Raw genomic sequence first — 24,766 nt, 5'->3', positions numbered from 1 at the left:
TTGCACTGATTTCATTCTGATGCACCGGTGATGCACTGATTTCATTCTGATGTATCGGTGTTGCACTGATTTAATTCTGATGCACCGGTGATGCACTGATTTCACTTTGGCCTAAAGAAAAGAAACAAAGCAGTCACTACTCTTGTAAGGAATCCTTTATTGCTCCTGTTTAACTCACCTACAACTTGCAGCGTTGATTTGAGTGGGAATGAACCAGACAAAATGGTTATTTCCTAGTGTGAATATTTCTCACTTCCTGGTGTCAATTCAGCTACATGATGCATTCTCTAGAGTTGATCCTCACCACTGGAACATGTTGCTGCTTTATGCTGAGGGTGTTGAAAAAACACTCCCATGGGTCATTTGAACGACATCTGAAGTGTTATATTTTAATACCCCAAGTGTTTCAATATGAACACTACCATAGGTGTTACATTAACACTGAGTGGCCCTATATAAACACTGGATGAGTGTTAAAAAAACACTGCTATGGGTCATTTGAACAACACCTGAAGTGTTATATCTTAACACTCAGTGTTTCAATAACACTACACAACGTGTTCAATTAACACAGTGGACATATATAAACACTGGACGGGTGTTTAAAATTAACACGCCTGGTGTTAAATTAACACCTTCAAATTTGCTGTGTACATAGGCCTACTTCAATGTAAAAGACCAGCTGTTAAATTCGATTGCATACCTGTATTATAAACTGCACTGCCTATGATATTGCAAAACTTGAAATACATATAACCTCTATTTAGTAGGCTACTAGGTCCAATTAAATGCGAGATGTGCATGGTCATTAGCTGTATGGCTACTTCGGGAATATGAACTCATGGCCATAAGTTGAGGAATTTATTTTGCAATGGTTATGATATATGTATTATGTTTATAAATGAAATATTGTCTACTTAAGAAATGCTACATTACAGTATTCAGACGTAGTCTATAAACGTTCATGGAACAGGTGAACTGTCCGTTAAACTGGTTTCGGATCGCAGAGAGCAAAATACTTAAAATAGCTTAACTATTTACTAGGCTACAGTGAAGTGGGTCCAGTTAAATGAGAGATGGGATGAATGGTAGTCTATCCTAATTTGTTGTAGGTCTATAGGCTATTTCCAGAGTATGAAACCATCTCAGTCAGAAAAGGTGAGGAATTTATTCTGCAATGATCATGAAAATGAAATCAATAACAGCAAATAGATGTCATTATTCCTGCATAAGGCTGTTACTAGTCTACTTTTGCTTTCTTGCAATGCAAGACTTCAACCACTAGAAACAGTGCGTACACATGGTCTACAGTTTGAGGGAGGGTAAGCACATTCTCACATCAAGTTCAGTTTTTTTAACTGCCAATTAATGCATTAAAACTGGTGCACAATTGTTTTGGGGAATATTTTGTGCATATGCAACGTTTTAAATGAGGCCCCTGGCCCTCTCACCTGCTACCTGTCACCAGAGATACTGTATATAATGACGAGATGGTCTCCACCATAACAATGGGAGTCATTGTCCCAAAGGCGGTAAGGCAGGCGTCTGCTTATCGGTCTGCTTATACGTAGCTATATTACCACGTGGACAGATTTTGACTGGAGTGGATCCTCTAGCCTCGCTTCTCCATTTCTACTGTCACCCCTGAAGACACAAGTCACAGAGCACAGCTGGGAAACCATACCAAACACTAAACACTGTGCTCACAAGCTGCAGACGTGCTTTGGTTAATGGCCAAACAAATCTCCTTAAATCCCCCCAGATAAGTTCTTAAGGTACCCTAATTTCCCATTTCATTTGAAATGTATAAAATGTTTGATAATAATCGGCACAGGTCACAGAGAGGTCTGCCAAGGTACAGAGTAGAACAGACTGCAGAATGATAATTCAGTGATGAACTTAGGGGGAACGAACTAATGCTGTAGCAAGCCGGGAGAATACGATATTTGATGGTAATAGCGTGTCATATTTAATTATTTTGTGTTAAACCATCCCCAAATCATAGCCCTAACCTTAACCACTAGGAATATTCATATATAAACTTAACACTTTGAGTTATTTCTGTTTTAACCCTGTAAACACGCAGAATTAACCGTGTAACCATTCAGAATTAATGCATCAAAAATAGACTCATCCAAAATGTGTCAAAAAGCTATGAGATCTTGTTTGGAATGACTAGCTCTAATCATATCCATGTTCGACTGTTCCTGAGCCTTCCATGCTGAGACCAGTGGCAAAATATGGAGCTGAGGTTCTGAGGAAAAAAACGTTATTTTGATGGCAGGCTGGGTGTGTGTGATAGATACACCTTAGGTGGAACCTGAGGTTGTTTGGATAATGTACTCATCGAGTTAGACTCTGACATCACAGAGTGACTATTTCATCTATATTTTTCCCCTGAGTGTGTGTGTGTGTGTGTGTGTGTGTGTGTGTGTGTGTGTGTGTGTGTGTGTGTGTGTGTGTGTGTGTGTGTGTGTGTGTGTGTGTGTGTGTGTGTGTGTGTGCGTGTGTGCGTGTCATGGCGGATTATGGATCAACTCAATCAGAACTACTCTCTGTAAAAGCTTTCTCACTGCTCCCTGGTACCTGACTCATTACACATAGCTTCCTGCACTTTAAGGACATGTTGGATGGAACTATGTAACACACACACAATCCGACGCATGCACACAAACACACAAACACACTAGGAGGTATAAAAGCTTTTCTTATAGACATAGCCTGAAAGCCTGCACTTTGTGTGTTTGGGTTAAATTGTGGTATGTCTGGCATGTTTTGAACGTCTAGCAATTACAGTGCTAATAATTACTGTACCATTCAAATCTATTTTTGGTGAGTTGAATAGGGTAAGGACCTGGAAAGCAGTCCTCTACATGCTACCTACAGTGCATAACCTTTTCACACCAGGCATGTGCGTGACGTCTGATGAAATCATTGCACACTCGATAGAGCAGCAGAAGACGGCAGGTAGCATAGCGGTTAGGAGTGTTGTGCGAGTAATCGAAACGTCACTGGTTTGAAACCCTGAGCTAACTAGGTGAAAAATCTGTCGATGTGCCCTTGAGCAGGGCACTTTGCCCTAATTGTTTCTGTAAGTTGGTCTGGATAAGAGCATCTGCTAAATGCGTTTGTATTGCGATAATTTTTTAATACATGATGCTGGCCTGGTTTAGATCTTATCTGTCGGAAAGATATCAGTTTGTCTCTGTGAATGGTTTGTCCTCTGACAAATCAATTGTAAATTTCGGTGTTCCTCAAGGTTCCGTTTTAGGACCACTATTGTTTTCACTATATATTTTACCTCTTGGGGATGTCATTCGAAAACATAATGTTAAATTTCACTGCTATGCGGACGACACACAGCTGTACATTTCAATGAAACATGGTGAAGCCCCAAAATTGCCCTCGCTAGAAGCCTGTGTTTCAGACATAAAGAAGTGGATGGCTGCAAACGTTCTACTTTTAAACTCGGACAAAACAGAGATGCTTGTTCTAGGTCCCAAGAAACAAAGAGATCTTCTGTTGAATCTGACAATTAATCTGGATGGTTGTACAGTCGTCTCAAATAAAACTGTGAAGGACCTCGGCGTTACTCTGGACCCTGATCTCTCTTTTGAAGAACATATCAAGACTGTTTCAAGGACAGCTTTTTTCCATCTACGTAACATTGCAAAAATCAGAAACTTTCTGTCCAAAAATGACGCAGAAAAATTAATCCATGCTTTTGTTACTTCTAGGCTGGACTACTGCAATGCTCTACTTTCCGGCTACCCGGATAAAGCACTAAATAAACTTCAGTTAGTGCTAAATACGGCTGCTAGAATCCTGACTAGAACCCAAAAATGTGATCATATTACTCCAGTGCTAGCCTCCCTACACTGGCTTCCTGTTAAGGCAAGGGCTGATTTCAAGGTTTTACTGCTAACCTACAAAGCATTACATGGGCTTGCTCCTACCTATCTTTCCGATTTGGTCCTGCCGTACATACCTACACGTACGCTATGGTCACAAGACGCAGGCCTCCTAATTGTCCCTAGAATTTCTAAGCAAACGGCTGGAGGTAGGGCTTTCTCCTATAGAGCTCCATTTTTATGGAATGGTCTGCCTACCAATGTGAGAGACGCAGACTCAGTCTCAACCTTTAAGTCTTTACTGAAGACTTGTCTCTTCAGTAGGTCCTATGATTAAGTATAGTCTGGCCCAGGAGTGTGAAGGTGAACGGAAAGGCTGGAGCAACGAACCGCCCTTGCTGTCTCTGCCTTGCCGGATCCCCTCTTCCACTGGGATTCTCTGCCTCTAACCCTTTTACAGGGGCTGAGTCACTGGCTTACTGGTGTTCTTCCATGCCGTCCATGGGAGGGGTGCGTCACTTGAGTGGGTTGAGTCACTGACGTGGTCTTCCATGGCGGAGATCGTTGTGGGCTATACTCGGCCTTGTCTTAGGACGGTAAGTTGGTGGTTGGAGACATCCCTCTAGTGGTGTGGGGGCTGTGCTTTGGCAAAGTGGGTGGGGTTATATCCTGCCTGTTTGGCCCTGTCCGGGGGTATCATCGGATGGGGCCACAGTGTCTTCTGATCCCTCGTGTCTCAGCCTCCAGTATTTATGCTGCAGTAGTTTATGTGTCGGGGGGCTAGGGTCAGTCTGTTACATCTGGAGTACTTCTCTTGTCTTATCCGGTGTCCTGTGTGAATTTAAATATGCTCTCTCTAATTCTCTCTTTCTCTCTTTCTCTCTTTCTGTCTTTCTCTCGGAGGACCTGAGCCCTCGGACCATGCCTCAGGACTACCTGGTATGATGACTCCTTGCTGTCCCCAGTCCACCTGGCCGTGCTGCTGCTCCAGTTTCAACTGTTCTGCCTGCGTCTATGGAACCCTGACCTGTTCACCGGACGTGCTTGTTGCACCCTCGACAACTACTATGATTATTATTATTTGACCATGCTGGTCATTTATGAACATTTTAACATTTTAACATCTTGACCATGTTCTGTTATAATATCCACCCTGCACAGCCAGAAGAGGACTGGCCACCCCTCATAGCCTGGTTCCTCTCTAGGTTTCTTCCTAGGTTTTTGGCCTTTCTAGGGAGTTTTTCCTAGGGAGTTTTTCCTAGCCACCGTGCTTCTTTCACATGCTTTGCTTGCTGTTTGGGGTTTTAGGCTGGGTTTCTGTACAGCACTTTGAGATATCAGCTGATGTACGAAGGGCTATATAAATAAATTTGATTTGATTTGCTGCATGCGCCTCTCCTCTATTTCTTAAAGCCCCGATGCAGTATTTGTCATTTTATTTTTAAATCATGGCTGTATTTCTAATATGTCAATGTGTGAGTTTATTTAAAGAAAATAATATTTTTTATTATTTATTTCCATGAACTTCCTTTGCCCTTGAAATGTTCAGTCTGATCATGTGGGCATTAAGAAACACATTTGAAGATATGTAAATACACAGCCCTGATTGGCTGATAGGATTGTCTAGACTGAGCCCACCCCTTACCCAGATGAACAGTCAGCAGTCTATTATAATCAGATCACATTGTGACATCATGAAGTTACATTCCAAAGGAACAGGCTGAAATTCCAGGCATTTCTTTCAAACAGCTCTTACCCAAAATGTTATCATAATTTTCACAATTTCAGAATGTTCTTTCGACCTCAGAGTGTGGAAATATCATTTATTTTATCACGTTTTTAACTGCAGTGCCCCTTAAAAAATAAATAATACCTGCTGTGGCGAACAGCGGCACTGTTTCCCTTAATGCAGATTCCAGCTTTAAGACCATATTTGAGTTTAATTTTATTTTGAAAGTCATGTTTTCCACAAAATAATCATAGCATCAAATTGTTACCGCTTTGATTTGAGGTTAAATGTACTGAAAACATAAATGCATTACGTTGTTCGGTCAAAAGTTCTCCACCAATCACCACATCACTCAACAAACACAAACCTCATAGCTAAGGTAAGTGCTGCTTGGAAACGCACAGGATATCAGGAGGAATGTGCCATAGACTAAATAACAGAAACCAGATACCAGGGGCAACTGACACAATTACTGTGCTGTGATTGGAGGATGCTAGATTGGTGTCACTTCTGTGGCAGTGTTGCTGTCTGAACACCATTAATGTATTTAATGGTGCTTGACATCACCAATGATAGGCAGGTTTCAGGAATAAGGACATTTGTTTTTCTATTTGCCATTATGTAATCATCTATTAGTCTTCATGTAAATAAGTACATCAAATCAATGTAACAGTTCCCAGAAGTGAATGGAAAAAAATCAAGAGGGTTTACAGAGTATAAGAAGATTGTTAAAGACATGTTTAGAAAACAGTGTGTCGTACGTGTGTTTGTCCATCATATGCACCAGCCATCAGTGCTCCTATCCACACAACCCATGTGATCCCCATCAGTAACGGAACACAAAATGTCGCCCCATTACATGCATTATCACGCAGCGCAGTAAACACCTCAAACCCAGGTGGGATTGTGTCCCTATGACACAAAACATAACTCAGACCTGTAAAACAGCCACAGCAGCCGTGTACACCACACCCAGAACTCATTGTTTAATCTTGACGTCTCATTTGGCCACCGTCATTACAACTCGCTGGTCGTTCAGTTTTGTATTACCCGGCAATAGTTTGTTCCAATGGGGGTACTGATAGGTTCAGCCGAGAGGAACGCGATCTGCAAACAGAATGAGGCAGTGTTGTTTGAGAGGGATACAGTCGGATGTAATGATCTGGTGATTGGTGTGGGAGAAGGGGGGGGGACATTAACGTAGATATGCTGCCCATAAAAATGTTAATTTACTCCCCTTCTCTACCTTTTATCTACGTGCGTTGATCACTCTCTTGCTCTTTCCACACTTTCTGTCTCTCTCGCTCCCTGTCTTGCTCAAGAGGAAATTGGATATTAGCCCCTTCAAATAAATAGGTATACAGATCAGTATGTGCTGTATTACATAGACTGAGATGTTTTATTCAGCTCTTTATGGAGCTCAACATCACAGCTATCTTTTTTTCCCCTTGTTTGATCATATTCTTAGAGTCTCATAATTAAATAGTTTTGCAAAGCTACCGGTAATTTACTAAACGTGTGCGGCTGGCATATTTTCAGGCCAGATGAACTCTAACTGGTAGCTATTTAATTTCCCTGGAAGTGCAAACTGATATTTTTAATCCTTAATAAGAATTACAGAAATGTCAGAAGAAATCCTCCACACATTCTGTCAACCTTTTACCAGAGTAAATACTAAATAGCCAATATACTTGGATTAAGACCCTTTTTTTATAACTTTTGCCTGAAATGGCATACCCAAATCTAACTGCCTGTAGCTCAGGCCCTGAAGCAAGGATATGCATTTTATTGGTAGCATTTGAAAGGAAACACTTTGAAGTTTGAGGACATTTGAAAGGAATGTAGGAAAATATGACACATTAGATCTGGTAAAAGACAATACAAAGATTTAAAAATGTTTGTACCATCATCTTTGAAATGCAAGAGAAAGGCCATAATGTATTATTCCAGCCCAGGTGCAATTTAGATTTTGGCAATGTGTAAAGTTAGACTGATCCAATGAACCATTATATTTCTGTTAAAAATTTTGTTTCAAGATTGCCCAAATGTGCCTAATTTGTTTATTAATAACTTTTAATGTTCAAAACTGTGCACTCTCAAACAATTGCATGATATTCTTTCACTCTAATAGCTACTGTAAATTGGACAGTGCCGTTAGAGTAACAAGAATTTAACCTTTCTGTCAATATCAGATATGTCTATGTCCTAGGAAATGTTCTTGTTTCTTACAACCTCATGCTAACCACATTAACCTGTTGGGGGTAGGGGGCAGTATTGACACGGCCGGATAAAAAACGTACCCGATTTAATCTGGTTACTACTCCTGCCCAGTAACTAGAATATGCATATAATTATTGGCTTTGGATAGACAACACCCTAAAGTTTCTAAAACTGTTTGAATGGTGTCTGTGAGTATAACAGAACTCATATGGCAGGCAAAAACCTGAGAGGATTCTATATGGGAAGTGGCCTGTCTGACAAGTTGTTGTTCATCTGGGCTCTTTTTATTGAAGACTGAGGATCTTTGCTCTAACGTGACACTTCCTACGGCTCCCATAGGCTCTCAGAGCCCGGGAAAAAGCTGAACGATATCGAGGCAGCCTCTGGCTGAAACACATTATCGCTTTTGGCAAGTGGCCGATCAGAGTACATTCGCTTCGACCGAATGCTTTATTTTCTTTCATCTGTTTACCTAAATGCAGATTCCCGGTCGGAATATTATCGCTTTTTTACGAGAAAAATGGCATAAAAATGGATTTTAAACAGCGGTTGACATGCTTCGAAGTACGTTAATGGAATATTTAGACATTTTTTGTCACGAAATGCGCCATGCTCGTAACCCTTATTTACCCTTTCGGATAGTGTCTTGAATGCACGAACAAAACGCCGCTATTTGGATATAACTATGGATTATTTGGGACCAAACCAACATTTGTTATTGAAGTAGAAGTCCTGGGAGTGCATTCTGACGAAGAACACCAAAGGTAATAACATTTTTCTTATAGTAAATCTGACTTTGGTGAGTGCTAAACTTGCTGGGTGTCTAAATAGCTAGCCCTGTGATGCCGGGCTATCTACTGAGAATATTGCAAAATGTGCTTTCACCGAAAAGCTATTTTAAAATCGGACATAGAGTGCATAGAGGAGTTCTGTATCTATAATTCTTAAAATAATTGTTATGCTTTTTGTGAACATTTATCGTGAGTAATTTAGTAAATTCACTGGAAGTTTGCAGGGGGTATGCTAGTTCTGAACGTCACATGCTAATGTAAAAAGCTGTTTTTTTATATAAATATGAACTTCATTGAACAAAACATGCATGTATTGTATAACATAATGTCCTAGGTGTGTCATCTGATGAAGATCATCACAGGTTAGTGCTGCATTTAGCTGTCTTCTGGGTTTATGTGACATTATATGCTAGCTTGAAAAATGGGTGTCTGATTATTTCTGGCTGGGTACTCTGCTGACATAATCTAATGTTTTGCTTTCGTTGTAAAGCCTTTTTGATATCGGACAGTGTGGTTAGATTAATGAGAGTCTTGTCTTTAAAATGGTGTAAAATAGTCATATGTTTGAGAAATTGAAGTAATAGCATTTCTAAGGTATTTGAATAACGCGCCACAGGATTCCACTGGCTGTTACGTAGGTGGGACGATTTCGTCCCGCCAGCCCTAGAGAAGTTAACCTATGTTAGCTCAACCGTCCCGCAGGGGACCCACCGATCCTGAAGAAATTTTAATAGAAATGCATTCCAGGTGACTACCTCATGAAGCTGCAAAGCTTTCATCAAGCAAAGGGTAGCTATTTGAAGAATCTGAAATATAATTTGATTTGTTTAACACTTTTTTGGTTACTTCATGATTTCATATGTGTTATTTCGTAGTCCAGATGTCTTTACTATTATTTTACAATGTAGAAAATAGTACAAATAAAGAAAAACCCTTGAATGAGTAGCTGTTCTAAAACTTTTGATCGTTAGTGTATATATAAAAACATTTTTTGGGGGGGCTTGCATGTTATTTTGTCATTAATACATGTCACATATCAGTTTACAAACAATGTGAAAAAAAATATATATAAATTGAGTTAATAAAGCCGGATACACCCATGGTCTCTTTTTTGTTTTCTTGAGTACGGCTCCAAAATGCAGGTGTTTTAGCCTAGCGCAGTGCTTTCTGTGGTGGTGGGGCGGGCCAGCAGAAAATAGGAGCATTGCGCCGTGATTGGCTCAGTATTCTGTCACTCATGGGGACCTTGCGCAATCGCTTAGCTTCAGTCCTTTAGTAAGGGTAGACATCCAAAATATCGGGGGTGAGTCCTAAAATGTCCTATATGCTGCTGCATAAATGCTATGCCAGGGAGATATGGTAGCCATATCAGCTATGTTTTTCAAAAAGGTAGTAAACTAGGCTGAATTAATTGTTTCGCTGCAGACAAGGCTCCGCTGATACAGGTGTAGCGGTGGTAAGGATTCACTCCATGGTGCTGGAAAGAAAGCTCTGCTGTTGGGACAGCTTTATGTAGGCCCTAAACGTTTTTGGGCACCGTTATATTGTGTCGCCGTTATAATGCAATTAATGTATTGTTTAGTGTTGTGTTTGCTTTGCTGACATGCATCTAAAAAAAATGTGGTGGAAGTTTGCCCCACCAAGAATGACATGCTAAAATTGCCACTGATGTAAGGTACAATTCAACAATATAAAACAGTCTTCTTGGTCCAAGTGCTGGAATATAAAGGAATATGGTGTATTCTTGTTTATCAGGATGCCTACACCTCTGCTGTTACTACAGTAGGTGGCAACATAGGCCTCTCCAACACAGCTCCTCTTTAAATATTCAATTTCATATTTTTTTTTATGTAACTCTTGCAAGAATGACAATCTCTTTAAGTGTTCGAGAACCATATGCATTTTTTGATGACATAGATCATCACTCAGTCAGTTGCCCCTAGAGGACGGTATTGGAAGCATCTCCCGATGTCCTGGGGACCTGGACAAACGTTGAAAAACTGAAGTCGATCTGGTGTGACCAGGCTGCATCAGTAGCCTGTGGTTTCCAGTAGGAGCACTCTGAGAAGACCTGCACAGTCAGCAGGAGGAAACTGACTGGAGGAGAAAGTTCCTGTGCACTTACCATTTTACCCTCTCAGATTGCAGCACTGCCTTTGTGTGTGTGTGTGTGTGCCTGTGCTGTACTGTGGTGAGATGTAGAGAGAGATCTGGCAGATACCCCGCCAAGGAGACAGCGATATATTACAGCTGACTGATACAGTTTCTCTCTATTTGCTCTGAGACTGAAGACAAACAGCCAGTAAGCTGCAGTATAGGGCTACTATCTTTTAAACAGTCCAGTGACTTCTCATCTCACTCATCATGCAATACGACAATGACACTATAGCATATGGGGTCGTTAGAGTGTTGACGGAGGAAGTATAGCGGACAGTTGACAAAGATATGCTTTATTTTCATTGAATAACATTAGACATGAAAGCAATAGCAGTTCCAGCTGGATGAGACCAGTTTCAGATACATATTTAAACACTGTGAAAGCAGAACAGATCTCTGCAGTCACTAACACAGTTTATACCAGCAGAGAGAGATACAGAGAGAGAGAGAGAGAGAAATGTGCTGTCACACATGAGGAGCACTGATTCAGTAAGTCAGTCCTATCAAGCCAAAGGCTCATGCTGTGCATCACACACATGCACGCACGCACGCACATATTTTAAATCTGCAAAAGTCCACATGCGAACCAAACAACCATAAATTTGAGCGATAGCACATCTCTCATGTCTCTGCCAAGTCAGAAATATCTGACAGTAGCTGCAACAACAACCATAATAGCTATAAATTAGTGCTGGCACAGGAGAGAGAGAGACAGGCAGAGCAGGTTGGGCCTCTTCTAACAGAGAGCTGGGTAGCCTAAGCCTGAACGGAAAACGACACACTGAAGCGCATGTAAACATACAGGGCTCTTCACCGCAACACAAACACACTCACTGCAGCAGAACACACTCACTGTAGCAGAGTAGCAGAAAAACACACTCACTGCAGCAGACCAGCAGAAAAACACACTCACTGTAGCAGAGTAGCAGAGAAACACACTCACTGCAGCAGAGCAGCGAAGAAACACACTCACTGCAGCAGACCAGCGAAGAAACACACTCACTGCAGCAGAAAAACACACTCACTGCAGCAGAGCAGCAGAAAACACACTCACTGCAGCAGAGTAGCAGAAAAACACACTCACTGCAGCAGAGTAGCAGAGAAACACACTCACTGCAGCAGAGTAGCAGAGAAACACACTCACTGCAGCAGGTAGCAGAAAAACACACTCACTGCAGCAGACCAGCAGAAAAACACACTCACTGCAGCAGACCAGCAGAGAAACACACTCACTGCAGCAGAGTAGCAGAAAAACACACTCACTGCAGCAGAGCAACACACTCATTGCAGCAGAACAGCATAAAAACACACTCACTGCAGCAGAAAAACACACTCACTGCAGCAGAGCAGCAGAGAAACACACTCACTAGCCCAGAGAACATGATATGTCTGGTCAGGACAGTCACAGGTTCTCACTGGTATGATACACACAGAGTGGGATACTTACACACACATAAACAGACAACTACACGCACCCACGCACGCACACACGCACGCACGCACACACACACACACACGCACACACGCACACACACACACATGCACACATGCACACATAGCCCACAAACATTCTACGGTAGAGTTCCCTTATGCTTCCATCTCCCCCTCGCAACTCAACTCCTGTCGAACGGAATGAGTCAGACACACACAAACAAAAACACACCACACACACACACAGACACATACAGACACACACATGCTTAAGGCAATGGTGGCCTTGAGACTGGGACCATTCGAGTAGATCTAAATATGCCCTCTTCCTCCTCTTCTCTTCCCCCAACACGTCATCCTCTTCCCCCTGCCTGCAGCACAAACAGTCCACACAGACTCTTAGAAATACCCACAATGCTACACTCTACCCTACATCACACAGACTTTAGACAGTCACTTCCATCATGGAATATCCCTAAAGTTTGAATGAATATAAATCTAAAGACCGAATATAAAACTGTCTCTTTAACAGTAACAGTATCTTGACTAACCTTATAATGTAACTAATGCACACACACGGACATCTAGAGTGCCAAATATGAAGATATGAAGTATGGCGATTGAAAGCCATTCACAAAAAGACGCATGCACATACACATACACTCACACACACGCACAGTCTTGTCACATACACACACACACTCTGCAGGAGCTAGGGGTCTTGTTGGTCTGGATGCTGGAGTGAAGGGAAGGCAGTGCACTGTTGATACCCAGCCAGAGGGCATATCTGCCAGTGTGTTCTGACTGGTATTTACCATGAGGAGAGCCCTCTAATCCCTAATCTGCCCATGGGAAACATGAATAGTAATTCAATAATATCCAAGAACAGCCAGTTTAACCCTCACACATAGCCTGCAATTCATCTGCATGATATTGACTGGAATGAATATTTCACTCCGTGTGCTTCTCTGTCAAACTGTATGACAACAAAATGACTAAAACCCTGAGGTGTGCTAGAAATATTATCCTCTGGTCTTTTACCATTGAAAATACACCATCGTTTTAACCCAAAACTGTTCAGGTAATAGATCTCCAAAACATTGAATTCAGGACTAGACTAGTTCTGTGCCAGCCAATGTTGATTGGGAGGGACAATGAATCACCCTGTACAAAGTAAATTAATCATGCCGTGACAGCAGCAATCAGTATAGCTGCTCATTAAACAAAGGTAAAAACTGAGATTAGGATTATAGACGGGCAAAGTGTTTTAATCTGTCACTGGGGGATCTCTTCTGTTAAAACAACCATGATGATCAATGTTCCAGTGAAGAAGTGACAGGAGTGGCATCTCTAGCTCTCATTGATACTGACATAGTGGCTTACTGACATCAAATTATACAGCATTCCTGAGACAGACGCCACCAGTAAAGGCATTAATATCTCCTGTCACTTTGTTTGTGTTTGTATATGAGAGAGAGAGAGAGAGAGAGAGAGAGAGAGAGAGAGAGAGAGAGAGAGAGAGAGAGAGAGAGAGACTGCGGTCATTTACCTCTGTTTCAGGGTGTTCAACAGAATGATGCCACCACTGGGATAGAGAGTAAGTCTGTGTTATTTATCTTTGTACTAATCAAACCAAAGTGGAAATAGCTAGAGAGGTCATTTGAGCAGTACAGTGTGTTATGATTTGGTTGACATTTAGGAGTCCCCTTCCATTGGCTGAATCTGATGAATGGGAATGCTGCTCATTTGGATGTGACAGACAGATAGGGATGATTCAGTTCCTCTCTCTCGCCCACACCATGCTGCCCTGGCTCTGCTCTGACATCTGGGTGACATCTGCTTAAAGTACATCCTCTCTCCAGCCTGTATGTCAGCCTGAAAACCCTCCCAGCTCACTGCTCTGCTCTCTCAGTCTGTCCCTGGATACACACTCCAGGCTGAAGTCTTCCCTCTGACTCTGACGTCTCTGCCACAGTTAGCAGACGAAAGGGGACAGAGAGAAATGTTTGAGACAGAGAAGGTCAGTGGACAGATCTGAGTGCCTCAGGTGCTCTGAGAATGAGTCGTAATCAGTGAACAGTGTATGTCTGAGTAAAGCTTGGTGAAGGTTTTGAGTGTGACTCCTCTCCCCCTCTCTCTCCCTGGAGGGGATGTTTTTAAACGCAACACGCTCTCTGTCTTTTTGCTGGAGGATAAGGAGGAACGGGAGCAGCAGATGCTCGTTAATCAGCAGAGAGAATGTTTAGAGTGGCAAGGAGAGGAGGGGGAAAGAGAAGAGAAGGAAAGGTGAATAGAAGACTGAGTAATTGTTTTGCAAGCCAAATAAACCCTGTCCTAAACACTCAGGCAGAGAAACCCTGTCCTATACTCTACAGTCAGCCTCAGAGATGGTTGAAGGTCCCATGCCATCGAATCACCATCTCTTGACCCAGTCTCCAATATTAAGGAAAAGGTCTGTCTCGACATGGTCTAGTCCTAAAACTATAGCAACTATGGAGAGTTAAACAAATCATGAGAGCTTTTAGAATCCATACATACATTTGGGGCAGCCACATGGAACAGTACCTTGTCCGTACTGCTCAACCAAATTATGGACTTGTGCCCCTCACAAATGACCTTAAAAAGCACACCATACATCTTTCTTTGTGAAATTGACAGCATTGTGTTGTAGTGGGGCTGAGGGAAGTATACTCTCCACTCTCACAGGCTGAGGTCATAACACAATTAGTACAAGCAGAGTGGATGAGGAAGAGACTCAGGCCTGTGTCTGAAATGCCACCCTGTCCCCTATATAGTGCATTACTTTTGACTAGAGTAGTGCACTATATAGGGATTAGGATGCAAGATCAACCTCATGCATGAAAGACAACGCCAACCTGCCCAACAGAGACGCCAAAAAGAGAGCATCAAATATAACGAATCATGTGCACCACCCTGTAGCCAGACAGATGACAAGACAGTATAGTGTATAATAACGATGTGTTTGGTAACTCAGAGGGAGCAGGAATTCAGTTACAAACAATCTGATTTAAATTTCAAACCGCAGCCTCCAAATAATATCATTTTTAAAGCGCTGCATAAGCCGGTGATTTGGGCTATACCTAGATAATGCGTAGGCCACTCAGTCGGTTGAGTCCATCCCCTGATCAGTTAAAACTTGTTGGGGATAGGGGGCAGTATTTTCACAGCCGGATAAAAAACGTACCCGATTTAAACTGGTTACTACTCTTACCCAGAAACGAGAATATTCATATAATTAGTAGATTTGGATAGAAAACACTGAAGTTTCTAAAACTGTTTGAATGGTGTCTGTGAGTATAACAGAACTCATATGGCAGTAAAAACCCTGAGACAAATCCTAACAGGAAGTGGAAATCTGATTTGTGGAATCACTTTCAACACTTTGCCTATGAAACACACCGTGAGTTAGGATTCATTTAGCACTTCCTAAGGCTTCCACTAGATGTCAACAGTCTTTACAAAGTGGTTTGAGTCTTCTCCGGTAAAAACTGACCGAACGAGAGGCCTGGAAAGTTTGTCATAGAGGGAGGACCATTACTACTATGACGCGCATGCCCGTGGGTACTCTTTCGTTCCGAAACGTTTAGTAAGACAATGCAATCGTCCGCCTTGAATATTATTGAAGTTCTGATTGAAAAAGGCCCTAAAGATTTATGTTATACAACGTTTGACATGTTTGAACGAACGTAAATACATTTTTTTTGCACATTCGTGAGGACAAGTCCCGCGCACTTCGTACATTATGAGTAGCCTTCGGAACGCGCTAACAAGAAGGAGCTATTGGGACATAAATTATTAACTTTTTCGAACAAAACTACATTTGTTGTGGACCTGGGATTCCTGGAAGTGCCTTCTGATGAAGATAATCAAAGGTAAGTGAATATTTACAATAGTATATTTGATTTTAAGCACTAAACAAACTTCAGTTAGTGCTAAATACGGCTGCTAGAATCCTGACTAGAACCCAAAAATTTGATCATATTACTCCAGTGCTAGCCTCCCTACACTGGCTTCCTGTTAAGGAAGGGCTGATTTCAAGGTTTTACTGCTAACCTACAAAGCATTACATGGGCTTGCTCCTACCCATCTTTCCGATTTGGTCCTGCCGTACATACTTACACGTACGCTACGGTCACAAGACGCAGGCCTCCTAATTGTCCCTAGAATTTCTAAGCAAACGGCTGGAGGTAGGGCTTTCTCCTATAGAGCTCCATTTTTATGGAATGGTCTGCCTACCCATGTGAGAGACGCAGACTCAGTCTCAACCTTTAAGTCTTTACTGAAGACTTATCTCTTCAGTAGGTCCTATGATTAAGTATAGTCTGGCCCAGGAGTGTGAAGGTGAACGGAAAGGCTGGAGCAACGAACCGCCCTTGCTGTCTCTGCCTTGCCGGTTCCCCTCTCTGCACTGGGATTCTCTGCCTCTAACCCTATTACAGGGGCTGAGTCACTGGCTTACTGGTGTTCTTCCATGCCGTCCATGGGAGGGGTGCGTCACTTGAGTGGGTTGAGTCACTGACGTGGTCTTCCTGTCTGGGTTGGCGCCCCCCCTTGGGTTGTGCCGTGGCGGAGATCTTTGTGGGCTATACTCGGCCTTGTCTTAGGACGGTAAGTTGGTGGTTGGAGATATCCCTCTAGTGGTGTGGGGGCTGTGCTTTGGCAAAGTGGGTGGGGTTATATCCTGCCTGTTTGGCCCTGTCCGGGGGTATCATCGGATGGGGCCAGTGTCTTCTGATCCCTCCTGTCTCAGCCTCCAGTATTTATGCTGCAGTAGTTTATGTGTCGGGGGACTAGGGTCAGTCTGTTACATCTGGAGTGTTTCTCTTGTCTTATCCGGTGTCCTGTGTGAATTTAAATATGCTCTCTCTAATTCTCTCTTTCTCTCGGAGGACCTGAGCCCTAGGACCATGCCTCAGGACTACCTGGCATGATGACTCCTTGCTGTCCCCAGTCCACCTGGCCGTGCTGCTGCTCCAGTTTCAACTGTTCTGCCTGCGGCTATGGAACCCTGACCTGTTCACCGGACGTGCTTGTTGCACCCTCGACAACTACTATGATTATTATTATTTGACCATGCTGGTCATTCATGAACATTTTAACATGTTGACCATGTTCTGTTATCCACCCGGCACAGCCAGAAGAGGACTGGCCACCCCTCATAGCCTGGTTCCTCTCTAGGTTTCTTCCTAGGTTTTTGGCCTTTCTAGGGAGTTTTTCCTAGGGAGTTTTTCTTAGCCACCGTGCTTCTTTCACATGCATTGCTTGCTGTTTGGGGTTTTAGGCTGGGTTTCTGTACAGCACTTTCAGATATCAGCTGATGTACGAAGGGCTATATAAATACATTTGATTTGATTTTAGATGACTCCAAGATGGCACTAACCTGTATCGCCTAGCCTATTTTTCTGAGCATAGCACCTCGTTTATTGCAAAGTGTGATTTCCTAGTAAAGTTATTTTTAAATCTGGCAATGCGGTTGCATTCACGAGATGTTAATCTATAATTCTTTGAATGACAATATTATATTTTACCAATGTTTTCGAATAGTAATTTTGTAAATTGTAGCGCTGATTCACCGGAAGCATTTGAGGGAAAATATTTTCTGAACGTCACGCGCCGATGTAAAATCCTGTTTTTATATATAAATATGAACTTTATCGAACAAAAAATGCATGTATTGTGTAACATGATGTCCTAGGAGTGTCATCTGATGAAGATTGTCAAAGGTTAGTGCTGCATTTAGCTGTGTTTTGGGTATTTGTGATGCATGCTAGTTGCTTTGAAAATGGCAGTGTGATTATTTTTGGCAGGGTACTCTCCTAACATAATCTAATGTTTTGCTTTTGCTGTAAAGCCTTTTTGAAATCGGACAATGTGGTTCGATTCAGGAGAGGTATCTATAAAATGGTGTAAAATAGTCATATGTTTGAGAAATTGAAGTTATAGCATTTATGAGGTATTTGTATTTCGCGCGACGCGATTCCACTGGCTGTTGACTAGGGTGGGACGCAAACGTCCCACGGTTCCCAGACAGGTTAAGTACCATCACACACTCTGTTTAGTTGACCATAGAGCACATACTGTTTCAAAAAAGCAAAGATGGACCTCTAAAAGAGAATCAGGCAGTGTACTGTGAGAACAATTGAGCTAGATCCAGATTAACAGCCCAAATATGAAGTACGGGTACCTCTCCAAAGCCCCCATTCCTTAGTTGTGTTCTCTGCTGTCTTCACTAAGGTTGGGTTGGTTTGGTTGCAGTTTAGTCTGGCCTCCAATCCACACCCAAGAGCACAATGTAACACACTATGTACAATGACACAGTCCACAGCACAGAAAACAGATAATGCTTGAAGATAATGCTTGAAGAAAGCGCAACATTTTATAGGCAGGCACAACAGAATTCCTACCTTCAGGACATTGACAACACTAATAACAAGCACATATTCAGCATTTTAACATCCAAAGTAAAGTGACAATAAGTAGAAGCTTTGTAAAAGGTATTACTGATACTGCGTGTCAAGCTACTGCCCTGCGAAACCCCTAAAGCTTATCATTCAGGTATACACACCCCCTACTAACCACAGGAGTTGCTGAGAGGACAGCTGATAAAAATGGCTGGAATGGAGTAAAGGGAATGGAAACCACGTGCTTGACGTGTTCGATAACATTTCATTCATTCCATTCCAGCCATTACTATGAGCCCGTCCTCCCCAATTAAGGTGCCACCGGCCGCCTGTGCTACCAACACATATCCCTTATATCCCACCCACATAATAATTCCCCATCCTATATGAGGGATTCATCAGTAAACATGATTGCAAGCTTTTTAATGAGTCCCAGGTGATAAAGAAATAACTACATAGGCATACGTATATTATTGAACAAAACATTGTTTTCCCATCACTTGGGACAAATGCTAATGCAAAACTGTGCTACTATAATATTTCCTTATTTTCTTTTGTTTGGCAACTATTAAACGGTGTATCATTTTCCTGTGGGTATGTTAGGAAAGCATTCTCCATGGGTCATGAGTATTTTCCCTTTTTGAGTGTATACAACAGGTTTGATTAACCATGCTTAGTTCATCCCTTCACATAGATATATCTAACCATCTCTCTGACCCCATTGGCTGCCTTGACATTAGCGTTGCAGTAATGGTCAGGCGTTGGTTTCCCTATAGATTGTGGGTGCATCTCCCCATACCTACTGACCGCAGGTTAACAGTTTCCCTATAGAAATCACATAACATATCTCTCTGGTTTCCCCCCATGTCCCCCTTGTCCCCCTCGTCCCCCAGTCAGTCAATGGTTCCTCCCTCAGCACGTCCCCATAGTGCTGACCGTGGTGTAACTAAATTTGGACATGGACACCCCCATAGCCATGGCGTCCTCCTCTCCATCCCGCAGCCCGTGGCGTCTGTGTCGGCAGGGCGGGCGGCAGCAGCAGGCGAAGGTGGCGAGCAGCGCCGTGCGGAAGCGTGTGTTCATGAAGCAGTAGGTGATGGGGTTGACACAGGCCGAGGTGTAGGACAGGAGGTGGATGAAGGAGATGGGGGCACCAGAGAGGGCACGGCGGGCAGAGACGGGGTGGAAAGCCTTCCAGGTGTTGGCGCAGTAGAGAGGAAACCAGCACAGGAAGAACAGAGCAACAATCACCACCAGCATCCGGATCACGCGCTTCTTGGCCAAGAGCTTGGCCTCCGAGGTGTTGCTGCGGGGACGCTCCAATTTGGACGTGGTTGCCGTCGATGATGTCAGAGTGGACATCTCCATGGAGCGCGGTCGCTTGGCGAGCTGGACGTAGCATCCATCACCGTCGTCGCTGCCGCAAGCCCCGGTGGTGGTCAGGCCGTTCTTTAGACCTGTGTAGGGGGCGGGGCAAAGAAGATGACAGAGGATTTACTTCGCAGGCAAGTAGAGGTCCAAAACTGTGAGGAGGGGTCAGACCAATTAGGTTTTGTAACTAATCATTTAAGAAAATGTAGCCATGATGAGCCACACACACACACACACACCCCCCACAACACACACACACAACTTGTGGATAGCATTTTTAAGTCACTGCGTGCAGTTTGAAGGAAGTTGCTAAACAGCACTAACGCAACTCCTAACTAGAGTTAGCGCAATGACTGGAAGTCTATGGGTATGTGCTAGCATGCTTCCAGTCATTGTGCTAATGCTAGTTAGCATTGGCTCGCGAAAGTACCTCTAACTTTCTTAATATTGGACACAAAGACATAAAAATGGTATCCATGAATTCATCTGACTCTGACACAATGGTGAATCACCAAATGGTGGGTTATGGCTAAAGAACTAAATAATCATGATGCAGGAGAAATTGGTGTATATTTATGAAGGTTTATAGTACCGCTTTGGTACAGGCAGTGGAGGAAGGAAGCTAAAGGAAGCTATCTCTGCCAATAAGTAGTGATTGAATATAGACTAAAGGGAGCGGAGAATGGAGGAAATGCCATTTGCTGTGAAGTACATATGATTTGCAAAAAAAAAATCCTGGGTCACAGATGTATTTTAGAGGAGGCACATCACCAAAAACCTGAGTCACATCTCTCATCTGAGGGCTAATGTTCCCTCGCTTTCTCTCTTCCTCCATATCACTACACCTCTGTTTCTCTCTCCCCTCCATCCCTCCCTCTCTCATATTGGACAGACAGATGGTGAAGGTCTATGGCCACAAGCAGCAGCTGATATACTCCACATATCAGATCCTTCCGGCTACTCACTTCTATACTGACTAAAGGTTGCGTTGCTCTAACCTGCAACACATTAACATGATTGAAATGCTAATGAAATGTTCATTCTGTGTGACCACAGAAGAGAGACAGCCCAAATCCTAATAATCTGGTTCAGAATTCAAACATCTGGGAAACACTACTGGGCAGTAACTGGAAGATAAGTATTTTTCCTAGTACTCAAAGTTCATTCCAATTCAGCATTCTAACGTCTTCTTACTAACCCCTCTACTGCAAGATGTAAATAAATGTGTGAATAATTAAATAACAGTAATGAATGTCTCACCGGGGGATGATGTCTTCTGAACCATCTCAAACTGGATACCCCGGTACAGCTCTCTGGAGATGAGTCCATAGGCCACGATCATCACCACCCCCGGAACAACAAAGAGGGTAAGCAGCAACATCATGTTCCTGGGACACACACAGGAAGTGGGCTTAACAAATTGCCCTTAGACACTAATCCAAGGTAAATTGTGCCTTACCCCTCTTGAGATGGTTAAGGTTAGGATGTTTGGAGACTACTCTGATCCTAGATCTGTGCCTGAGGCCAGCTTCTTCAAGGAGCATTGAGAGAGCATAGGAGAAAAGGGCTCGCTCTCACAGGAGACTTCCAGAAAGAGGTTAGGCAGAGGAAGTCCAATAGGCATTGGGTTAGAAGGAGAAAACCAGAGATGGGTATCTTCAATTCTTCAATATCTTTGCTCTGGTCCAACCGCTGGAGACAATAATGGTTGATACCCAGTGTAGAAGACATTCCACCACAATGCTGTTATTCTATTTAGTCGTCATGGAGGACAAAATATGTGGGAACGGGTAATAGAAAAGTATTAAATATGTTCAAAGGGACATTGAGCTAGTGGATTAGGAATATAAATTGTTGGAATTAAATTAGCTCTCTGGGTAAAGCCACATGAATTATAGCCTTGATAGTCCATTGAAATATTTTAGAGGCACCATGGCTATTAGAACAATATTCCACAATCATAAGAGAGCCTGTAGCAGATTACAATAGTTATATGTGCATCCATTCTTCCTTGGAACTGTCTTTTTATCTTTTTGGTTCCTACAAGTGTTTTAACTTGCTTTTGTAACTCATTATTGAACCCTTTGGAGAGTGGAAGAGAGGGTAAAGAGAGTAAGTTTCGTGCATTTCATTTATCTCAATAATGATTTAAAATGGATGTCTGACTACAGCAGAGGAGGCTGTTGGGAGGAGCTATAGGTGGATGGGCTAATTTTAATGTCTGGAATGGTATTAATGGAATGGTATCACGCACATCAAACATATGGAAACCACACGTTTGACTCCGTTCCATAATTTCCATTCCAGTCATTACAATGAGCCCTGTGACTTAACAAGCTGTCATTTACAGGTTGGGTTGTTCTATGTCAGAGGTCCTCAGAGAGAGGGGATGGGAGATGAGGGATAAGGAGAGAGAGAGAGAGAGAGAGAGAGAGAGAGAGAGAGAGAGAGAGAGAGAGAGAGAGAGAGAGAGAGAGAGAGAGACAGAGAGAGCGAGAGACAGAGAGAGAGGAACAGAGACGGACAGAAGAAGGGACGAGCTGACGGACGAGCAGACGGACGGACAGACAGAGGGATGAGGACGCAAAGAGAGGGGGCTATAAAGAGGCGGGAGAAGAAGAGGTAGATATTAGAGAGGTACTACTGATGGAGATAGAATAGAGAGGAGCTATCACTGGTAGAGATGGAGGAGAGAGGAGATATCACTGGTGGATATAGAGGAGAGAGGAGATATAGGAGAGAGGAGGTATTACTGGTGGAGATATAGGAGAGAGGAGGTATCACTGGTGGAGATATAGGAGAGAGGAGGTATCACTGGTGGAGATATAGGAGAGAGGAGGTATCACTGGTGGAGATATAGGAGAGAGGAGGTATCACTGGTGGAGATATAGGAGAGAGTAGGTATCACTGGTGGAGAAATAGGAGAGAGGAGTTATTACTGGTGGAGATATAGGAGAGGAGGTATCACTGGTGGAGATATAGGAGAGAGGAGGTATCACTGGTGGAGATATAGGAGAGAGGAGGTATCATTGGTGAAGATATAGAAGAGGAGTTATCACTGGTGGAGATATAGGAGAGGAGTTATCACTGGTGAAGATATAGGAGAGAGGAGGTGTCACTTGTTGGAGATATAGGAGAGTGATGAGCTGCTTTGAAGGGAAAGACGTAAAGAAAAAGGAAACAAACCTATTCAGGCGTTGCTCCTCCCTCCTAGCTCTCTCTCTCATTATTACTTTCGATTTCTGGAGAACCTCAGGAGTGTGTGTGTGTGTGTGTGTGTGTGTGTGTGTGTGTGTGTGTGTGTGTGTGTGTGTGTGTGTGTGTGTGTGTGTGTGTGTGTGTGTGTGTGTGTGTCTCTATGTATGACTTGAGCGGGTGTGTGTATGTGTGTGGGTTTGCGAGTGAGTTTTTCTCACAAGAGTAAGCGTCATGGCAGTACCAACATGAAAGAATAATGACTGAGCAGCATTACAGCTACAGCCAGTGTTTTCTCGCTGGAGAAGTCTACATCAAACCTCAAGCTCGTTTTAGTGGAAAGTAACACTTTATTTTGCTGTTGCACCCATTTTAGTCATGCGTTTATATTCTAACGAGTATGCAAAAACAACACTGCTGTATCATCACTCTAATGTATAGGTGTAGACAGATTTTCTTTTGTTCGTTATCACAATTCCATCCAAACCCCCTAAAATGCAGTATTAGGACAACAGCACTAAGCACAAAGTAAGACGAGAGGAGTTAACACCCACCCACCCGTACACACACACTTCATACACAACCTCACCCCCACACACACCCACTCCCCCCACACACACACACACACAACCTCACCCCTACACACACCCACTCCCCCCACACACACACACTTCATACACAACCTCACCCCCACACACACACACTCCCCCCACACACACACACTTCATACACAACCTCACCCCCCCCCCCACACACACACACACACACACACACACACACACAGACTCACCAGGTCTGTTCCACCTCCGGATAGGGCCAGATGTGGCGACACATGCGAGTGATGGTCATGTTGTCCTTTAGGGGGACGTGCTTCAGGTGGCTGAACACGGGGTAGGGGGTCATGATCATGAAAGACAGGAGCCAGGTGGCGGCGATCACCCGGTAGGCATGGGAACGGGTCTGCCACGCCCGCGACTTCAGCGGGTTGCAGATGGCGCTGTAGCGCTCGATCGCTATGGCAACCAGGCTGAAGGTGGATATGCTCACGGATACACCTGTTGGAAAGTAAAGAAATGAGAAACGACACAAACAACACTTAAAAGTTTCAAATATGTAAAACGTTACGTAAGAGTTCCGCTAAGTTTACGTCTTGAAAGGTTCCAACTTTTCTAAAATATCAGGGATCAGATGACATGTGACCCTAACTGAAGCTTATGAATCAGAGATCAGTATGTACTGAGCACTTTTGAGTGAAGATGTGTTTTTAAGGATGTGTGAATGTGTTAGTGAAACATGAGTGGGAGACGTTGGCTAAATAGAGATGGTGTTTGACGAAATAACATCCTGAACCTCCTGATCTGATAGCCCTGATCCCCCAGACTGGAGGAGAAGGGAAATGAATCTTTGCTCTCCTCCTAATCCATATCCTCCTGCTAGCTGGGACGTGACGTGACGTAGAGTGAGTGAGTGAGTGAGTGAGTGAGTGAGTGAGTGAGTGAGTGAGTGAGTGAGTGAGTGTTCATCCATGTGCGATATTCTATGCATGTCTGTGTGCAGGTCTGCGTGGTGTCCTGTGCTGCATTATTGGGGACCATCGGG

At 43.2% G+C, this 24,766-nt stretch overlaps 1 protein-coding gene across 1 annotated transcript in view; it reads right to left on the bottom strand.

Annotated features, from left to right (window-relative positions):
• Positions 1–11,020: 11,020 nt before the first annotated feature.
• The window catches only part of LOC106586655 (cholecystokinin receptor), a 32,793-nt gene continuing 19,047 nt past the window's right edge, over positions 11,021–24,766 (bottom strand). Inside the window, exons 3-5 of the mRNA XM_014174169.3 lie at positions 23,958–24,222; positions 21,233–21,360; positions 11,021–20,058 (exon numbers count right to left, since the gene is read on the bottom strand). Coding sequence (XP_014029644.1) covers positions 19,514–20,058; positions 21,233–21,360; positions 23,958–24,222 — 938 coding nt within the window. The 3' untranslated portion in view covers positions 11,021–19,513. The remainder of the gene's footprint in view (positions 20,059–21,232; positions 21,361–23,957; positions 24,223–24,766) is intronic.

Source organism: Salmo salar, chromosome 25, assembly GCF_965601325.2.
Source record: "Salmo salar chromosome 25, fSalSal1, whole genome shotgun sequence".
NCBI classification, from domain to species: Eukaryota; Metazoa; Chordata; class Actinopteri; order Salmoniformes; family Salmonidae; genus Salmo; species Salmo salar.
This window is presented reverse-complemented; position numbering and strand designations above follow the sequence as displayed.